Source organism: Passer domesticus, chromosome 8 (assembly GCF_036417665.1).
Source record: "Passer domesticus isolate bPasDom1 chromosome 8, bPasDom1.hap1, whole genome shotgun sequence".
Classification (NCBI taxonomy): Eukaryota; Metazoa; Chordata; class Aves; order Passeriformes; family Passeridae; genus Passer; species Passer domesticus.
Genome location: NC_087481.1, coordinates 28,260,144 through 28,274,807, shown reverse-complemented (window position 1 = coordinate 28,274,807; position 14,664 = coordinate 28,260,144). Strand labels below are relative to the sequence as shown.

Sequence of the window (14,664 nt, the reverse complement as noted above, 5' to 3'; positions counted from 1 at the left end):
GTGACTGTTATTAATTTAACCTTGAGGAATTCTCACATGGATTAATAGCCTTTTGCAAGGTAGAAGAAGTCACTGTTTTCCTGAAAGTACCAAACAGTATGTTTCCTGTTGGCATTTGTGGGGTTTTTAATGAGCTCAAACCGTGCAGTGTTCTTCAATTAACTTTGATTATACTTCTGTATAATTTATTTTGAACAATAACTGGAAAATTAGTTTTCATTTAAGAAACAATTGGAGCTCACTGTGTCTTGACCTTCTATACACTTGTGTAATTTTAATGAAGACAGGATTGAATTTTATTAGGGATGAGATGAATGCATTTGGGAACAGAATCTGTCTTTCCTTCCCAAAAATGGCAGGAAGATTGATGGTGATGAAACGAGACAAAAACAATGGAAAATGAATATTTTCATTATTGTAGGATTTTATGTAAGAGTGAGCAATCAGGTGTTAATAGAAATAGAAACCTTTGGAGGCATCTGCGCTATGTGATAATATTTTATCACATATCACATTTTCTTTTATGCCTGATAGACAGCATTAGTTTCTGTAGTGCTGGGGAGGAGGAAGGATAGCTGGAATGGCAAATAATATAAGAAGGGATGGTGTTTTCTCGGGGTCCTGATGCTCAGTGCAGCACATCTGCTCCACTGGGGTCATTCAGAGATTTATTTAATAAAAGCCCGTAGAAAGTGCACAGCTTTCAGAAGGTGTTTTCATTCTCTGTTTTATTGCAGTTACTGTTACTCCTGTTCTGGGTCTAAGGGAAACTTTGGATTCTTTGAGTTCCAGCTTGAGCTTCTCTGGCCTTGTTAGCACTGTAGGGACTGATGTTCATCACAGCCAGCTGGCAAAAATTTCTCTAAAATGTTTTTTTTTGGGTCTTTTTGTTTTCCTCTCATTAGGAAAGACTCTAAGACATAAGAACGAACTTCTTATCAAAGGCAGAATAAACCTCTAAAAATATCTGGATGCTTTCTACGTGGAAAGCAACAAGGCCATGAAATAGATGTCACAGTGTGTTTGGGACATGCACTTTGGGGACATAGCTATGTTTTGATAAGTGATTTGTGGTTTTGGGAGAAGGGAAGAGACAAGGCATGTTGAAAAGATGCCATGTGTGTCATTCCTGAGAGGAAGAGTAGTGTTCCTATAGTGTGCAAACTTGCTCTAGATCTTTCAGTGTTATAATAATGGGAAAAATGTGCTTTTATGCAGAGGTCTAAAATTTTTTAAAAGCCCTTTACAGTGTCTGAGTTCTGAAGGACTTTTAGATTTGAGACTGTTATGTTGGTCACAAATTAATTTCAGGTCTAAGCTTATCTCTTGGGGCCTGTGGTTTTTTTTTTTTAAATTAATTGTACATCATACCTTAACCCATTGATTAAAACTCAGAACAAAGTATGTCACCAGCCTCAGACCTGGCATGTGAAATGGCATTCCAGCTGTACTTTGCTTAGTGGGGAGCTGCAGGTTGCCTCTGGACTCACTTCAGGTGAGCTCCTGCAAAGGCCAGGGACAATTCCTGGGAGGGTCTGGAGCAGAGGCACAGGATTTATTTCAGTCTGTTGACTCAAAAAAGAAAGAAAAATCAATTTTAATAAAGAACTTGCATGTGGGGCCCTAGAGAGTGGTGTGCTGCACCTTATCCTTAATTTCATGGAGTGGTTGTGAATTTTGTACCGTGCAGCCTGAGCTCCTGCTAAAATACATCAAATTTGGTGCTGATATTCTTTCTAAGGAGATATGGGTGCTTTTCCAGCATATGCTATCCAGTCATAGATGCACATTTACAAGAGAATTTTTCTCACAGCTGCATTGCAGGACAAATTACCAACAATTCCTTTGAAAACTGTACATCAGAACTAGTTTGCTGTGGATGTTGGACTGCAGTTCTTTTAGCAGTCTCTAAATGCTGTGGCCTTTAATCTTCTTGGAATGTAGGTTTTCTGGGTGGGGATCACCCAGGTGCTTTGCAGCAGTGACTGTGGTTGCCTCAGGAACGTGCCTGCAATAAGGAGGATTAGAAGAAAGCAGAATGTCCAGCTGGAGAGCGGAGGGAGAGCGGAGGTGATACCTGGGGCTCACAACCTTTTTCAGCAGCTTGCTGATGTTTAAAGACTGTGTAGTCTTTGTGGACAGTTGATTTCTGTTATAAATGTGATGATTTAAAAAGATAATTAGTTGTCTGGTATGTGCTTGGAATTGTCCCCACCTTTGGGGAGAAGAGTGATTATTATAGCATTTAGTTTAGACAGCTTCCTACCTTATTTTCCCTTACTCTGACATGTGCTCCCTCCCAGTCACTGCAAACAAAAATGTCATCTTTGGGAGAGGGACTTGGAATCCTTCTTCTGTTTCAGAATGTCTTAATAGAAGGAACTGAGGAAGAGGCAATGGTCAATGCAAGAAGATAATTTCCCCCTCCTTGAAAAAATGCCTATTTTCCATCACCATGCATGAGGCATTTAGATAATGCCTTAAGGACATACTTTAACTTGAATTGGCCAGGCCAGATCAAGCTGGACTAAATGACCACTTGCATGTCCCTTCCAACTAAAATAGCAGTAGTTTTTCTTTCTTCTCAGTAGCAATATGATTATTTTGTGTTCCTGTTGCAAGAAATGTTATTTATTTACTTAATCAATTGACATCCACTTCAGTAACAACTCTAAACAAAATCTGGATTTATCCAGTGGTAGGAATATGGTTCACTCTTGTTTATACTCCTTATACCTGGCTCTAAGGTATAGCAGATAGTCAACTTTTTGAAACAGTTCTTTTAAGCTGGATGGGTTGTTAGATTGTTTCCTTTGGCTACAGCAAATGATTCTTGCCTGCTCGGTGTCTTCCTTTAAGTTTCTTGTTTTTAGCAAAATGGGGTGACAGAATACAGGCTAGTGGAAGATTTAGTTTCTGAAATGGTCTCAAGCTGTTCCCTCTCTCACCCTGCCTACCAAAGAACCCAGAATGGTTTGGGATGGAAGGGTCATCTCATTCCAAACCCTCTGCCATGGCAGGGACACCTTCAACCAGACCAGGCTGCTCCAAGCCCCATCCATCCCAGCCTTGAATACTCCTCAGAGAGACCCTATCAAAGGGAGATATGTCCTAAAGAGGCTTGGAGAGGGAGCATGGCTGGACAGCTGACCTGAACTGGCTGAAGTGATATTCTGTACCACAGAAAATCCTGCCCAATAGAGAAAACGTGGGGAGCTTGGCCAGTGACAGGGTGACAGAGCCAGCCAGGATGCCCTGCAGAGAGGGTTGGTCCCTTGAGAGATGAAAAATTGCCCTGTGGCAAACGAGAAATCCCTATGGCAACACTTGGGCCATTTCAACATCCCCAACAGGACCATCCCAGTGTTCCATCTCATCCCCTCCCTGCCAAGGAAAGGTTTCCCTGCCTGGGGCAGGTCACTCTTTCCCTGGCCTCTGGCAGCCAAACCAAGTGGGAAGCTCAGCATGTGCCCAGCACTGCACTCCCTGCTCCATGGTCCCTGTCCTGCTGCTTGGTGCTCTGAGAACTCTGACCAGTGTGGTTTCCCCAAGAGATGCCCAGAGTGATGGCAGCATCTCCAGCCCAGCCTGGCCCCACATGGAGTGGGCAGAGGCTGCCCTTAGGCATCACCCGCTCCCACTGTGAATACGACCCCTGGCAGACAGATGAGCTGCTAAACAAGTCTTTACTGACTAAAGGGGAATGAGGTGTGTAGGAGAGGGCAAGGCTGGGGGTCTGGGTGTAGGTCACTGGCTCAGGGTGTTTTCTGGCCTGGGTGCTGCGTCACCGCCGTCGTCTTTTCCTCGCTGGCTGGGCCATGGTCCTGCGGGAAGGTCTCTTGGCTCGTGGGGGTGCTGGCTGGTGCAGAGCCCTTGGCCTGGCTGCTGCCAGCTCTCTTGTTTTGGGGTTCACGTGGATAGTGATGACACTCGGTGGCTGCCTCTGCAGTGCCTCCTCCTCCATCTGGGCCATGTGGGTTGAGTAGGGCTGGGAGGCAGTGGGTGGACTGGCAGAGAGGGTCAGGTTGGGGATGGCAGGGATGGCATCCTGGCTGTTCCTTTGCTGTGCCTCCACAACTGGCTCCTTGGGATGGTCATCTTCCAGCAGGCATTCACAGAATTCAAGGAACTCATCAAGGTCCTCAGCTGTCAGGCTGGGGAGATTGGCAGCCAAGATGGTGTCCTCGTTGTCCCCTTGCTGTGCCAACTCCGCTTGGTTGTCAAGGCAGCCACTGTCCTCCAGGTACTCAGAGAGCTCTTCCAGGAGAGCATCCAAGGTGGAGCTGTTGGGGCTGTTGAGGTCGGTGTCCTCGCTCACCACGCTGTCAGGCCAGGCAAACAGATGGGTGTCGATGCTGTCCCCTGCCTGCTCAGCAATGGCCTCTGTGGTGGCAGCTGGTTCCTCTCCAGGCAGGTCCGTGGTCACCACTTCTGAAAATGGAACCACAAGAGATTGAAGCTTTCCTCAGCTTGTCAGCTGGTGAGTGGGCTTTGCCACCCCCCAAAACTTACCTTCAGGTTCCATCGTAGTTGTGCCAGCTGGTAGAGCCAGGGCAGGTTGGTGGTGGATGTGGAACACACTAGAGCCTAAAGGGTAAAGGGCCTCTTCCTGGACCACAGCTCTTGGCTGGTGGGGCAGCAGTGTCCCCATCACCACCTGCTGTACCCAGCCATAGGCAGGGGGACAAACAGCAGCCCCGAGGGGCAGCTGCACCAGCTGGGGAAGGTGCACCACAGAGGGAAGATGAACCACCTGCCCCAGGGTCCCTGGGACCCCCTGCCTGGTGGTGGTGACTGGGACCAGCTGGTGGGAGCCGGTTTGGAGCTGGACAGGCCCAGAGGACAGGGGCAGCCTGGGGACCGAAGGCAGCTCCCAGACAGCTCCCAGGGGAGGGAAGCTCACGCCAGGCACCTTCACCACTGTCACCTGGAGAGGGAACCTCTCTGTTGGGGAAAGCAGAGAGGGGTGATGGGGTGAGATAGTGGCAAGCAGAGCTACCTGGGGGTACCTGGAGGGCAGGAGCCCAAGGAGGAGCAGGACCCTGTTGCTGTACCTGCCATGGTGCCTGGGCAGCCTAGAGGGTGTTTGGGACAAACACAACTTGGGGGTTCTGTCACCAAGGCGACTGTTGGGGCAAACAGTGTTCTGGGGGTTCCATTGCCATAGTTGTTGTTCTCACCAATACCTGCTCCAGCCAGCATGGTGGTGGAATGAGAGCTGCTCCCCGCTTAGTGCCCACAGCCTCCAGCCTGACAGTGACAGCAGGAGACATGGGTGTGCCCTGGCATGGCCAGGAGCCCCCATTCCCTGCCAGACCTGTCCCCATGGCCAGCACCAAAGCTGCTGTTGGCTCCAGAGCAGCCTCCAAGGAATGCCCCATTGTTCCCAAAGGGAGCAGTTCCCCGTGGGATGGCCCAGGCCCCCTCTGGGCCTGGCACAGGGAGAGCTGCCCCTCGCCCACTCACCTGCTGGGGCTCCATCGGCCGTTCTGGCAGTTGCCAGGCTCCAGTTCCACATCCAAAGCAGTTGGAGAGCCCTGCCCTGGCCCCATGGCCTGGCCACCCCGAACACCCGTGGGCACACCGGGCACCATCCTGCTGCTGCTCGGGAACGTGGGAATGGCTCCAGACCCACTGAGGGCACCCAGGAGCTGCCAAATCAGTCCCTCCTTCCCCTCCTGGGCTTCACGTGGGGCTGACACAGGGCTGGGTTTGTTCTTCAAATGATCCGAAAGAGGATTTTCCTGTGGGAACAGCTATCAGTATGGAATTGGTGGAGGGTACTGGGAGGAGTGTGACCACGTCCATACTCATTTCTGTCTGGTTTTCAGAGATGCTGAACACGATTCTGCCTGAGGTAAAACACAGGCTTTGGTGGTCACTTGCTCTGAACACAACCACAGAACTGGTAACAACTCTCATCATGTCCTAGGCTGCTGCTCTCAGAAATTTGGTTTAAAGTAGTGTGGAAAGGCATTTCAACATCATTTTTCTGCAAACATTTGATCAAAATGTTGTGGTATGTTATGATAAATTAAGCTTTGTTTTAGTTATGTCTTAATTTCGTACCTTTAATGGAATTAATCTTTAAATGGATCTCAAGGTTTAAATTACTCCAAGTGTGATTCTTCACAGCTAGCATATAGTAGGTTTTTGGTCTGATCTGCTGTTTTAAAAAAATGGAGGATGAGTTGTAAAATACCTTGGGAAGTACAGATGATTTTGTTTTTTTGCTGTTCTGGATGGTGCATTGGATAAGTCCTGCAGTGCTTTGGTGCAGAAACCCAAGTTCAGATTTCTGCTGTACCTCTGAATTTGCAAGATGGTTTGTTTTATTTCACAACAGGAAAGGAGTTTTGTCTGTTTGGTGGGGTGTGTTCCAGTGGGGTTTTAAAATGTATTTTTATTCTAGTTCTTTGTTCCTTTTAAATCTTGTACCTTTTTCAAGTGGCTACAGTAGTCTAGTCTAGGTCAGCTGCACATGCCAGCTGGCAGGGCAGAGCCCCTGGAGTGCCTGGTGTGAGGATTGCTGACCTCATGGGAGCTCTGGGGTCTGTGTGAGGGGGTGGGTCTTGGTGGGGAACTGCTCTCAAATCCCGCCTTGGGCTGCTCTGATGGCTGCTGAGTGTTTCCTGTGCCTGAGGGCTCCCTGCCCCTGGTGTCTGCAGAGAACTGCTGGGATTCTCAGTGTGCATGGCAGGGCAGCACCTGAGAGCAGCAGATCTCCCCACCAGCTGCTGCAGACTCTGCACAGCACCAGAACCAAATTCTTGGAAAATTGTGGTGACCACATCTTCTTCATAACGAATAGCTGTCTGTGCTTAATGGCTCATAAGTGTCAAAACTTAGCTACTGAACACTTCCAAGTAAACAGAAAAATGCAGAGAACATTTGGAGGAGGTTTTGTGCAGCCATGGGTTTGTGGGTTTCCTAAATTTTATTTTCTTGGCTTTTAATTTTAATTTTTTTGTTTTTTTTGTTTTCTTACAACCAGAGCTCTGTAAAAAGAGTCTGGAGCACAAGCCTTATAAGCAACAACTGGGGGAGCTCAGCCTGGAGAAAAGGAGGCTCGGGGGGACCTTCTGGCTCTGTCTGACAGGAGGGGATGGCCAGAGGGGTTTGGGTCTGCTGCCAGGGCACAGGGACAGGACAAGGGGAAATGGCCTCAAGCTGTCACAGGGGAGGCTCAGCTTGGATATTAGGGAATTTCTTTCCTTGTGATGAGGGTTGTAAGGCATTTGCATGGGCTGCCCAGGGCAGTGGTAGAGTCTGGAATGCTTGGAAGCGTGCAAAAGATGTTGTGGATATGGCGCTGAGGAACATGGTTAGATGGTGAACATGGTGATGCTGGTTGATGGTTGGACTTAATGACCTGAAAGGTCTTTTCCAACCTTAAGGATTCTGTGATGATTCTATAAGGGTGTTCAGTGCTATCACAGTACAAAAGTAGTGTTTGGATGGTTTAGAATTATTCTTGGCAACACTTCCTTTGATTTGCAGAGGTGAGGAGTGTCAAGTGCTAAAACATCTTTGAAACCCAAATCTGGCAGTTTTTGAATATCATTAGAAATTACTCTGCTTTTCCAATATCTCATAGTAAGTTGACTGGATTTCATAACTGACAGCACTGTGAAAGTCCAACATGAAGACAAAACCTTGTAGGAACCCTCATCTATAGCTTCACTGAGTTGCACATCAACATTCATAACTGTCAATAACAACTGTGAACCACAGAACTTACTCTGACATCAGGTAGTGAGCCAAAATACATCCAAATGCCATATTCTTTTTATGGCAATGAAAAAAAGGCTGCCTGCTGCATTTTGCAAAGATCATCTTTGATGATGATGACCTCACAGTGAGATTGTGTATGAAATATTGGACTTTAGGGTGTTGTTTCCTAGTGTTGAGGAAAACAACAATGGCATAAAAACTGTATTTGGAGAGCTGCAGGTTTTGGAGGAAAAGAAATATTGAGTTGTAAAGCAAGTTGATAAGGAAATAATGAAAATTTTTAACATCAGACCTGATAACACTATATTTAGATTGAGTTTATGACTTAGGATTTAGTAATGTGAGTATAGTATAATTTTTCTTTACTACCTAGATCTCTCCCTTCTCTTTCAATTCCAATATTGGAATTGGTTAGGAATCTCTAAAAATTGCACAGCATCCTGTTTAAAAAGCTGAGCTTCTGGGCCAACTTCAGGAAAACATCTGTCTGTGAAGCTGCAAAATAGATTGAATAAACTAAACTCTCTCCAAAAGAGCAAAATGAATACCCAGTCAAATAGACATGCAGCAGGAAGTGGTGTTTAACAGCACATTATCAAGTTAGGCAAATTAAATATTTTATTCCTTTTTCCTCTTGCCTCTAGGAGTCTTTATTCTTCCCCTTTGTTTCCCTTTTCTGATTCTAGTCCTAAAACCTAATTTTTCATGTCAGTCTTAAAGGCTTTTTGTAAGAGCTCTGATTGTGTGCCACATCATCTGAGTAACATTAAGGGACACAATTCTAAATAGTGTAAAACAATCATTTGCAACACCTTGTCTTACCTGAGTGGCCTTTACTGTGTTGTGGGGATTTTAGGTTTTGTAGACTTGTAACTGCAGAGCAAGGCCCTAAGTAAAAACACTCACAAATAGAAAAGGGATAAAGGAAGTAAGTTATTTGGCAGAGATAATATTGTGTGTTGCAGATGGCTTCTTACAAGGAAAAAAGTGAATAAAAGTTACAGCCTCCAGGCTTGCCTGCTTCTTCTGAAAAGACAAATACTGTTGTGGTTCACTCAGCTGCAGATAGTTTTTTTTATTTGGATAATAAACTGAAGTTTATCCAAAACTCTGGTTCAAAGAACAAGCAAGCCAACCCCCCCTTGTGTCCCCCCCCCCCAAACCAAAGCAAACTAAGATATTCTTGAACAGTTGCCAGGAAACCATTTATAATACATTTTATCTATTGTGATTTCTGCAAATATTTTGATTATTGCAGTGCCTGGATACTAGTTTTCTAAATGTAAATTTTATGCTTTAATTAGGCACCATTAAGCATTTTTCCCCAAACACACAGATTAAGCATTTCAATATGCTTTTCTAATTGCATTAAAAAGAAAAAGATCAAGCTGTAAAACTGCCTAGAGTCAGTTCTGTGTGTACCCACACATGTAGCTCTCATTAATGTCAGAGTTAAGTGTAGAGGAAAAGAGAATTAAACCTGGGATGCACCTTATTAAAATGTGTGTAGGTGTTTAAACTTAAATCTGTACTGGTTACTGGAGGAATGCCTGAAGAATAAGGTTTGGTGTAGATCCAAAGGCACAATAATAATTTCCCCAGCTCTCCATGTGTAGGATTCATCGTGCTTCCCTTCAGGCATGTTCATGGGAGGCTGAATAAGTGCCTTTCAGCCCCAATTTTCCCTTGGGGATGTGCCTGCCCAGGAACTGGAGCAGCAGGGCACTGGCACAGGCAGTGTCACCTTGGCAGCTTTGGGTGGGTGAACTTGATGCCCTGTGAAGGCTGACCTAGAGCAGGGACTAGACACAGTAAAAGAATCAAGTAGGGCTTTAGAACACTTGTGTCTTGGTGCAGAGTCTTCCAAGGGAACAGAGGTTTGGTGCAGCTTTGCCAGCTGGTGCAGCTGGTGTGTGGGATCCCCATGGTTTGTATGCTGTGTCATGAGGTGGGAGCGGTGGCTGTAGCTCATTCCAGAGAAGCTGAGAGGAATAGTACCTGCAAATCCATCTCTGGAATGGTACAGGAATGATCTCATTCTATTTGTGCAAGTGTTGACACCTTGCCATGAGTATTTGAGGTTGTCACTGGCAGGTCTGAGGTGTGGGAGCTGAGGGCTGCTCTGCTCTGCCCGGTGCTTGGGCCAGGCTGGAGAGACAAGGTGGTGCTCATAACGAGTTTGAGAAAAAGGTTCTGAATTCTCCACTAGATTATGAAATACAGGGGCTGAAAACCTGCACAAGGCAGTTTTATTGTTTAACCAAATAAAGCTGTGCCCTAAAAAAATGGAATTGTAATTATTAGTCCTTTTCTGTCTTGGAAAACCAAATTAGAGCAATTTTCAATAGACAGGGTTATTTCAGGCAGTTATAGGCAGGATCTTTTGTTAAAGAAAATGTTAAAAAAGAGAGAATATCATCATTGTAAGGACTGTGACCTCCTCCCCTCCATTCTTCTGCTTCTTTGGAGGTGCACTTTAATCAGACTCAAAAGACAGAGAATAAAGGAAGATTAAAATACACTGTCATAGAACAATGCAAATTTCACACTTTTATTAAGTGGAGCTAGCACAAAATCTGTGTATTTCCAATTTCACATTAAAAAATATTTTGAAATCTTAGGTGGATATAAATAGCATCTATTTTTTTTTTTGTGTTGGACCTTGCTGAGGTGCCATAAACTGCTGCTGCCCTCTCCAATTCCTTGCTTTTCACATCACCATGGAATGATGGAATTAGCAACCCGTTAACTTGCTGCCTTTCAAATGTATTTAATTATTCCATTTTGGTATGCTAGTGTTGGCTGATGCTTTAAATAGTAGTGGACACATTTTGTGTTGTTTCCCTTCAGGTCATTAACATTTAATCTAACTGCAAGTACATATAGAACTGACATTTATTTGCCATGACCAATTTAAACTGTCTCTTGCCCCATTGTTGCTTTTATTAACAAGGAGCTAAAATAGTCTTAAAAAATTACATCAACCAGTAAAGCTTACTGTTAGCAAAGTCTCTCTTGAGCTTCGACTAGGATATTGTTATTTATAAAGCAAAGCAACCCATCAAATAATATTTTTTTTGCTTCAGTTTAAAGTGCAGTTAAGTAATGCAGTAAATATTAAATCCATTGATGTATGCTTTACATTTTATCATATTCAAAGTGATCCATGCACAATTAGGTTTGTTTGAATTAAAGTCTAAGAATTATCATGTTCATTTAAATGCAATACTATTAGGGGAAAAAAAAACTCAGACAGCCTAATGTTTTCTCATTCTTTCTATGTAGTTAATTTAATGCCTAATAAAATTATATATTTTTTTAATTTTTACAAATAGCAATTTATGACTTAGGCCCTATGTTTGCTCACTGAGCTGAAGCAAGACTGGAAATGGATCCCTGGAAGTAGAATATGAGTTTTCTGTAATTTTGAAATGCTTTAAAACCAGTTCATTTTCAAAACAATCTGCTGAGTCAGCTGTCTGTAAGTTAACTTAGTAAAACAAGTGAGTGTGGTTTGTTGCCGACTGATTTTGGGAACACAGGACTCGGTGCTTGGGAGCACTGTCAAACAGACTTGTGACTGATGCCTTAAGTTTTAACTTTTGTATTTTTCAGATTCTGTGCTGCTTTAGTGTGTAGTTCTGAGTTTCGTATTAGGGGATGGTGAGCTCTCTGCACAGAGTAGGGAGACAAAACAATTCCTGCTCTAGCTGGAGACCAAGGACAAGTGATCCAAATTTCAGGCCCAAGAGTATAAACAGTGGTGGACTGAAGAGAGAAAAACAAGCAGGATGGAACTTAATGGGCTGGAGCTGTAATTATACAATTAACTCCAATATGCAAATGAAGCAGAACTGGTGAAAGTGAGAGACCCTGTAACCAGTTTTCCATTTTGTGACTGTTTTGGTTCACCTTGGGTGCAGCCCTGGCTGGGCTCTTGTGCTGCCAAGGTGGATCCATGAAGGTCTTTTAATAAATCTCTACTTTATTCTTTAACTGTGTCTGGCCTCTGTTCTGGGTCAGCTTCTCAAGGCATCGTTTCTGGTGACCACAAAGGGACAGAAGGCATCTGGAAAACCTCCTGGACCACAGGAGCAGCTAGCTGGTTTGTGCAGCCTGGGTTCTGCTGGGTTCCGGGGCACTGAGGATCCTTGGAGCTCAGCAGGGACAAAGCTGGACCAGGACTGGCCAGTGTCGTGGCTGGCAGATCTCTGGGTGGGTCAAACCTCTGCCGTGCTCCGGGGGATTGAATTCCAAACACAAGCACTGCCAGGGTAAGGCCCTGGCCCCTGGAGTGCCCCGAGTATTATGCCAAAGAACCAAGTGTGTGGTGGCTCCATAGCCAGACTGGCTTGCACACACATAGCTCCTTGTATGAACAACTCAAATTCCAAGGGATGTCATTCCCTCGAAGAAATGTGTTTTTCAGAACACATATGTGTTTCAGAACAAATATGTGTTTTTCAGGAGATAGCACAGTGCAGCTTCGAACACAGTCACAGGAGAGGAGGAGAAATACAGAGAGAGGCAATTCTATTTTTTAACCTTGTGGGCTGATCACCAGTTCTGTTTCCTCAGTTATTTAGCAGTTACTTGTGAAATTGGAAAGGCTGGAGGGACTGCTGTGGGATCAACATTTGTGCATCAATTTTGTAAACAATTTTAAGCAGAGTAACATGCAGTGTGTTCCAGGGCTCCCACATGCTAGTTTTAAATTCTTTTGCCTGTTTTAACAGTGAAATCTTTTCTGAGAATGGAATTAAGTAGTATTTGGCAAAAATGTAGTAAGGGATTCTCTTTACCCCTCCTTCCAGTTTGTTTCCTGAGAAATTTCTCTGTTAATTGTGGCACAAGAGAATATGATTTACTCTTAATAAAAACGAGATTAATTGCCCAGTTATGTTGGTATCTTTACCACAGATTTAATTTATTGTTTTTCCTGCAAAAACAAAAGAACTATGTTTTTCTTCTAAAACAAACTGACAAAATAGCTTTCCATAAATAGAAGGGACATTTAGAGCAGTTCATTTAAACTTCTGCAGCAAAAGAGATGAATCCATCTAATCTTTTGGCAATTAAAAATGAATGTTACATTAATTAGAAAAAATTCTCAAATGAATTATTCTGAAATTGAAATAATGATCTGTACTGAAGTATTCCTTTAAAAATGTATGTATTTTTGATTACTTAATGTATTTTTAATAGACTGCATTCTAAAAATATTTTTAAGAAAAGCACAATTTCTGGAAGAATTGAAATGTTGCCACTTATTCCCGTTTTTCTGCTTCAGAATATCTGAGGATTTGTGAGGTGCATTGTTCATTAGTTATCCTGGTTTCAGACACTGTATTTTGGTCGTTTATCCATCCCTGGATTCTGGTTCATTTTGAAGGTTATATCCAGCAGGAGGTGGTGGCAGCTGTTAGGTTCATTCACAAATTCTAGCAGGATGGGTGCTACCAAGAAATGTGGGAAAGGGAGGTCAATTCCCTACATCTGATACTGTCAGGATTTCAGTATCTGTTAAGTTCAGCTCCATGTGGAAATAACACATTAGCTTGACTCAATCTCTTGACTAAGTCCTTTATTAAAAAAAAACACATGATAAAAATAGCATGAGTAACATCATAATTGAGAATTTCTGCTCACATTTCAGGAAAGGAGAAATACAGCCATTTAATGGACTGTGACCTTTAAGAAGTACAAAATACTGCTTGAGGCAGCACTGCTGTTCTTCTGAACCTTACATTCAGCCCTTTTTAAATTTATGGGTGAGGGCCCTGGGAGGGGACACCCAAGGTGCTGCTTGGGAATGTCCCCACTACTGTCACTGTCATGATTTGTAACTGTGGGTGGATCTCTCCAGTGTCCAATTCCTTGTGATCCCAGTTGTATTTCTGCCTTCCCCCCGCCATGCTGTGACAAACATTTTATGATTTTAATTGTGTGGTATGAAAAAGTAGTTCATTTTATATTTGCTCCTGGTGGTTACAGTGGGTGTCTTATAGCTCTTGCATCTTGAGAAATAGCAAATAATGATTTCCTGTTCCCCTTGTGCCCACTGCCATAATTTTATTGGCCTTTATAGTATTCCTCATTGTCTTCCTTCATGTTACAGGGACAAAATTTATGTAGCTGCTCCCAGACCTGCAGTTGTCCCATTCCTATCCATGTGGGCTGTCTCTACCTTACTTCAGTCTTTCGCAGTCTGTTCTGAACATCACAGCAATGCCAGCCTTGTACCTCTCCCTGCAGTTCCAAAAAGGATGGGGTTTTCCAAAGTCTCCTCACTGGAATGGGGTCAGTTTTGCTCAGCCAAGTGGCAAGCTTGCTGCAAAAGGAGCTTTCCAATTTACTAAACAACTTGGGAGTTTAGACCAATGTTACTGAATGGCTCCAGCTGGCAGAAAATAGTCTTTCCTGGACTAAACCATCCAGTTGTGATTTTTTTTTCTTTTGTGAACCAAATAGATGGAGAGGAGGGACCATTAGACTCAGAGTGGTACCTAATGTTGAGGAAAAATAGGTTTATGTGAATTATTTTGAGGGAGGGCTTCTCATTTGCTCATGTTGAGGGCCAGAATTGCAAATCTGTTCATTAGATACAGGTGGGGCCCAATTTTCTGCTTTGAGGGAAATGTCTGAACCAGTAGCATGTCTTCTCTGATCCTTGGGAGCAGAAAGCAGAGGGAGTTGGCTCCCAATTCTCAGTGACTTTTGATATCATTTTTTCCTAGGACAGTTTATTGAGGTTGATCTAGTCCATTAAGGTTTCATTCCATTCTTGTCCAACTTTTTTCAACCCAATCCCTATGCTAACCTTAGGAATTCAAGGATCAAAATTTGTAGGAGGTAATTCTATTTGACTTCTGATAATCCCATGTTGAGGCACACAGTGCAGTAAAGGCTTGTAGGAAAGTGACATGGAAT

At 43.8% G+C, this 14,664-nt stretch overlaps 1 protein-coding gene across 1 annotated transcript; it reads right to left on the bottom strand.

Moving 5' to 3' along the window:
* Positions 1-711: 711 nt before the first annotated feature.
* Positions 712-5,480, bottom strand: LOC135306300 (uncharacterized). Its single transcript, XM_064429943.1, has 4 exons — positions 5,467-5,480; positions 5,055-5,186; positions 4,513-4,587; positions 712-4,431 (listed from the first exon to the last, which is right to left on the bottom strand). The coding sequence occupies exons 2-4, from the start codon at positions 5,059-5,061 to the stop codon at positions 3,785-3,787; spliced, it is 729 nt and encodes a 242-aa protein (XP_064286013.1). The 5' UTR covers positions 5,062-5,186; positions 5,467-5,480; the 3' UTR covers positions 712-3,784.
* Between the last annotated feature and the right edge of the window lie 9,184 nt (positions 5,481-14,664).

Bases quoted from the DNA above. Each gene is read 5' to 3' on its own strand.
- LOC135306300 (XM_064429943.1), bottom strand. The intron at 4,432-4,512 runs GTAAGTTTTGGG...TTCCATTTTCAG, and splicing joins AACTACGATGGAACCTGAAG to AAGTGGTGACCACGGACCTG.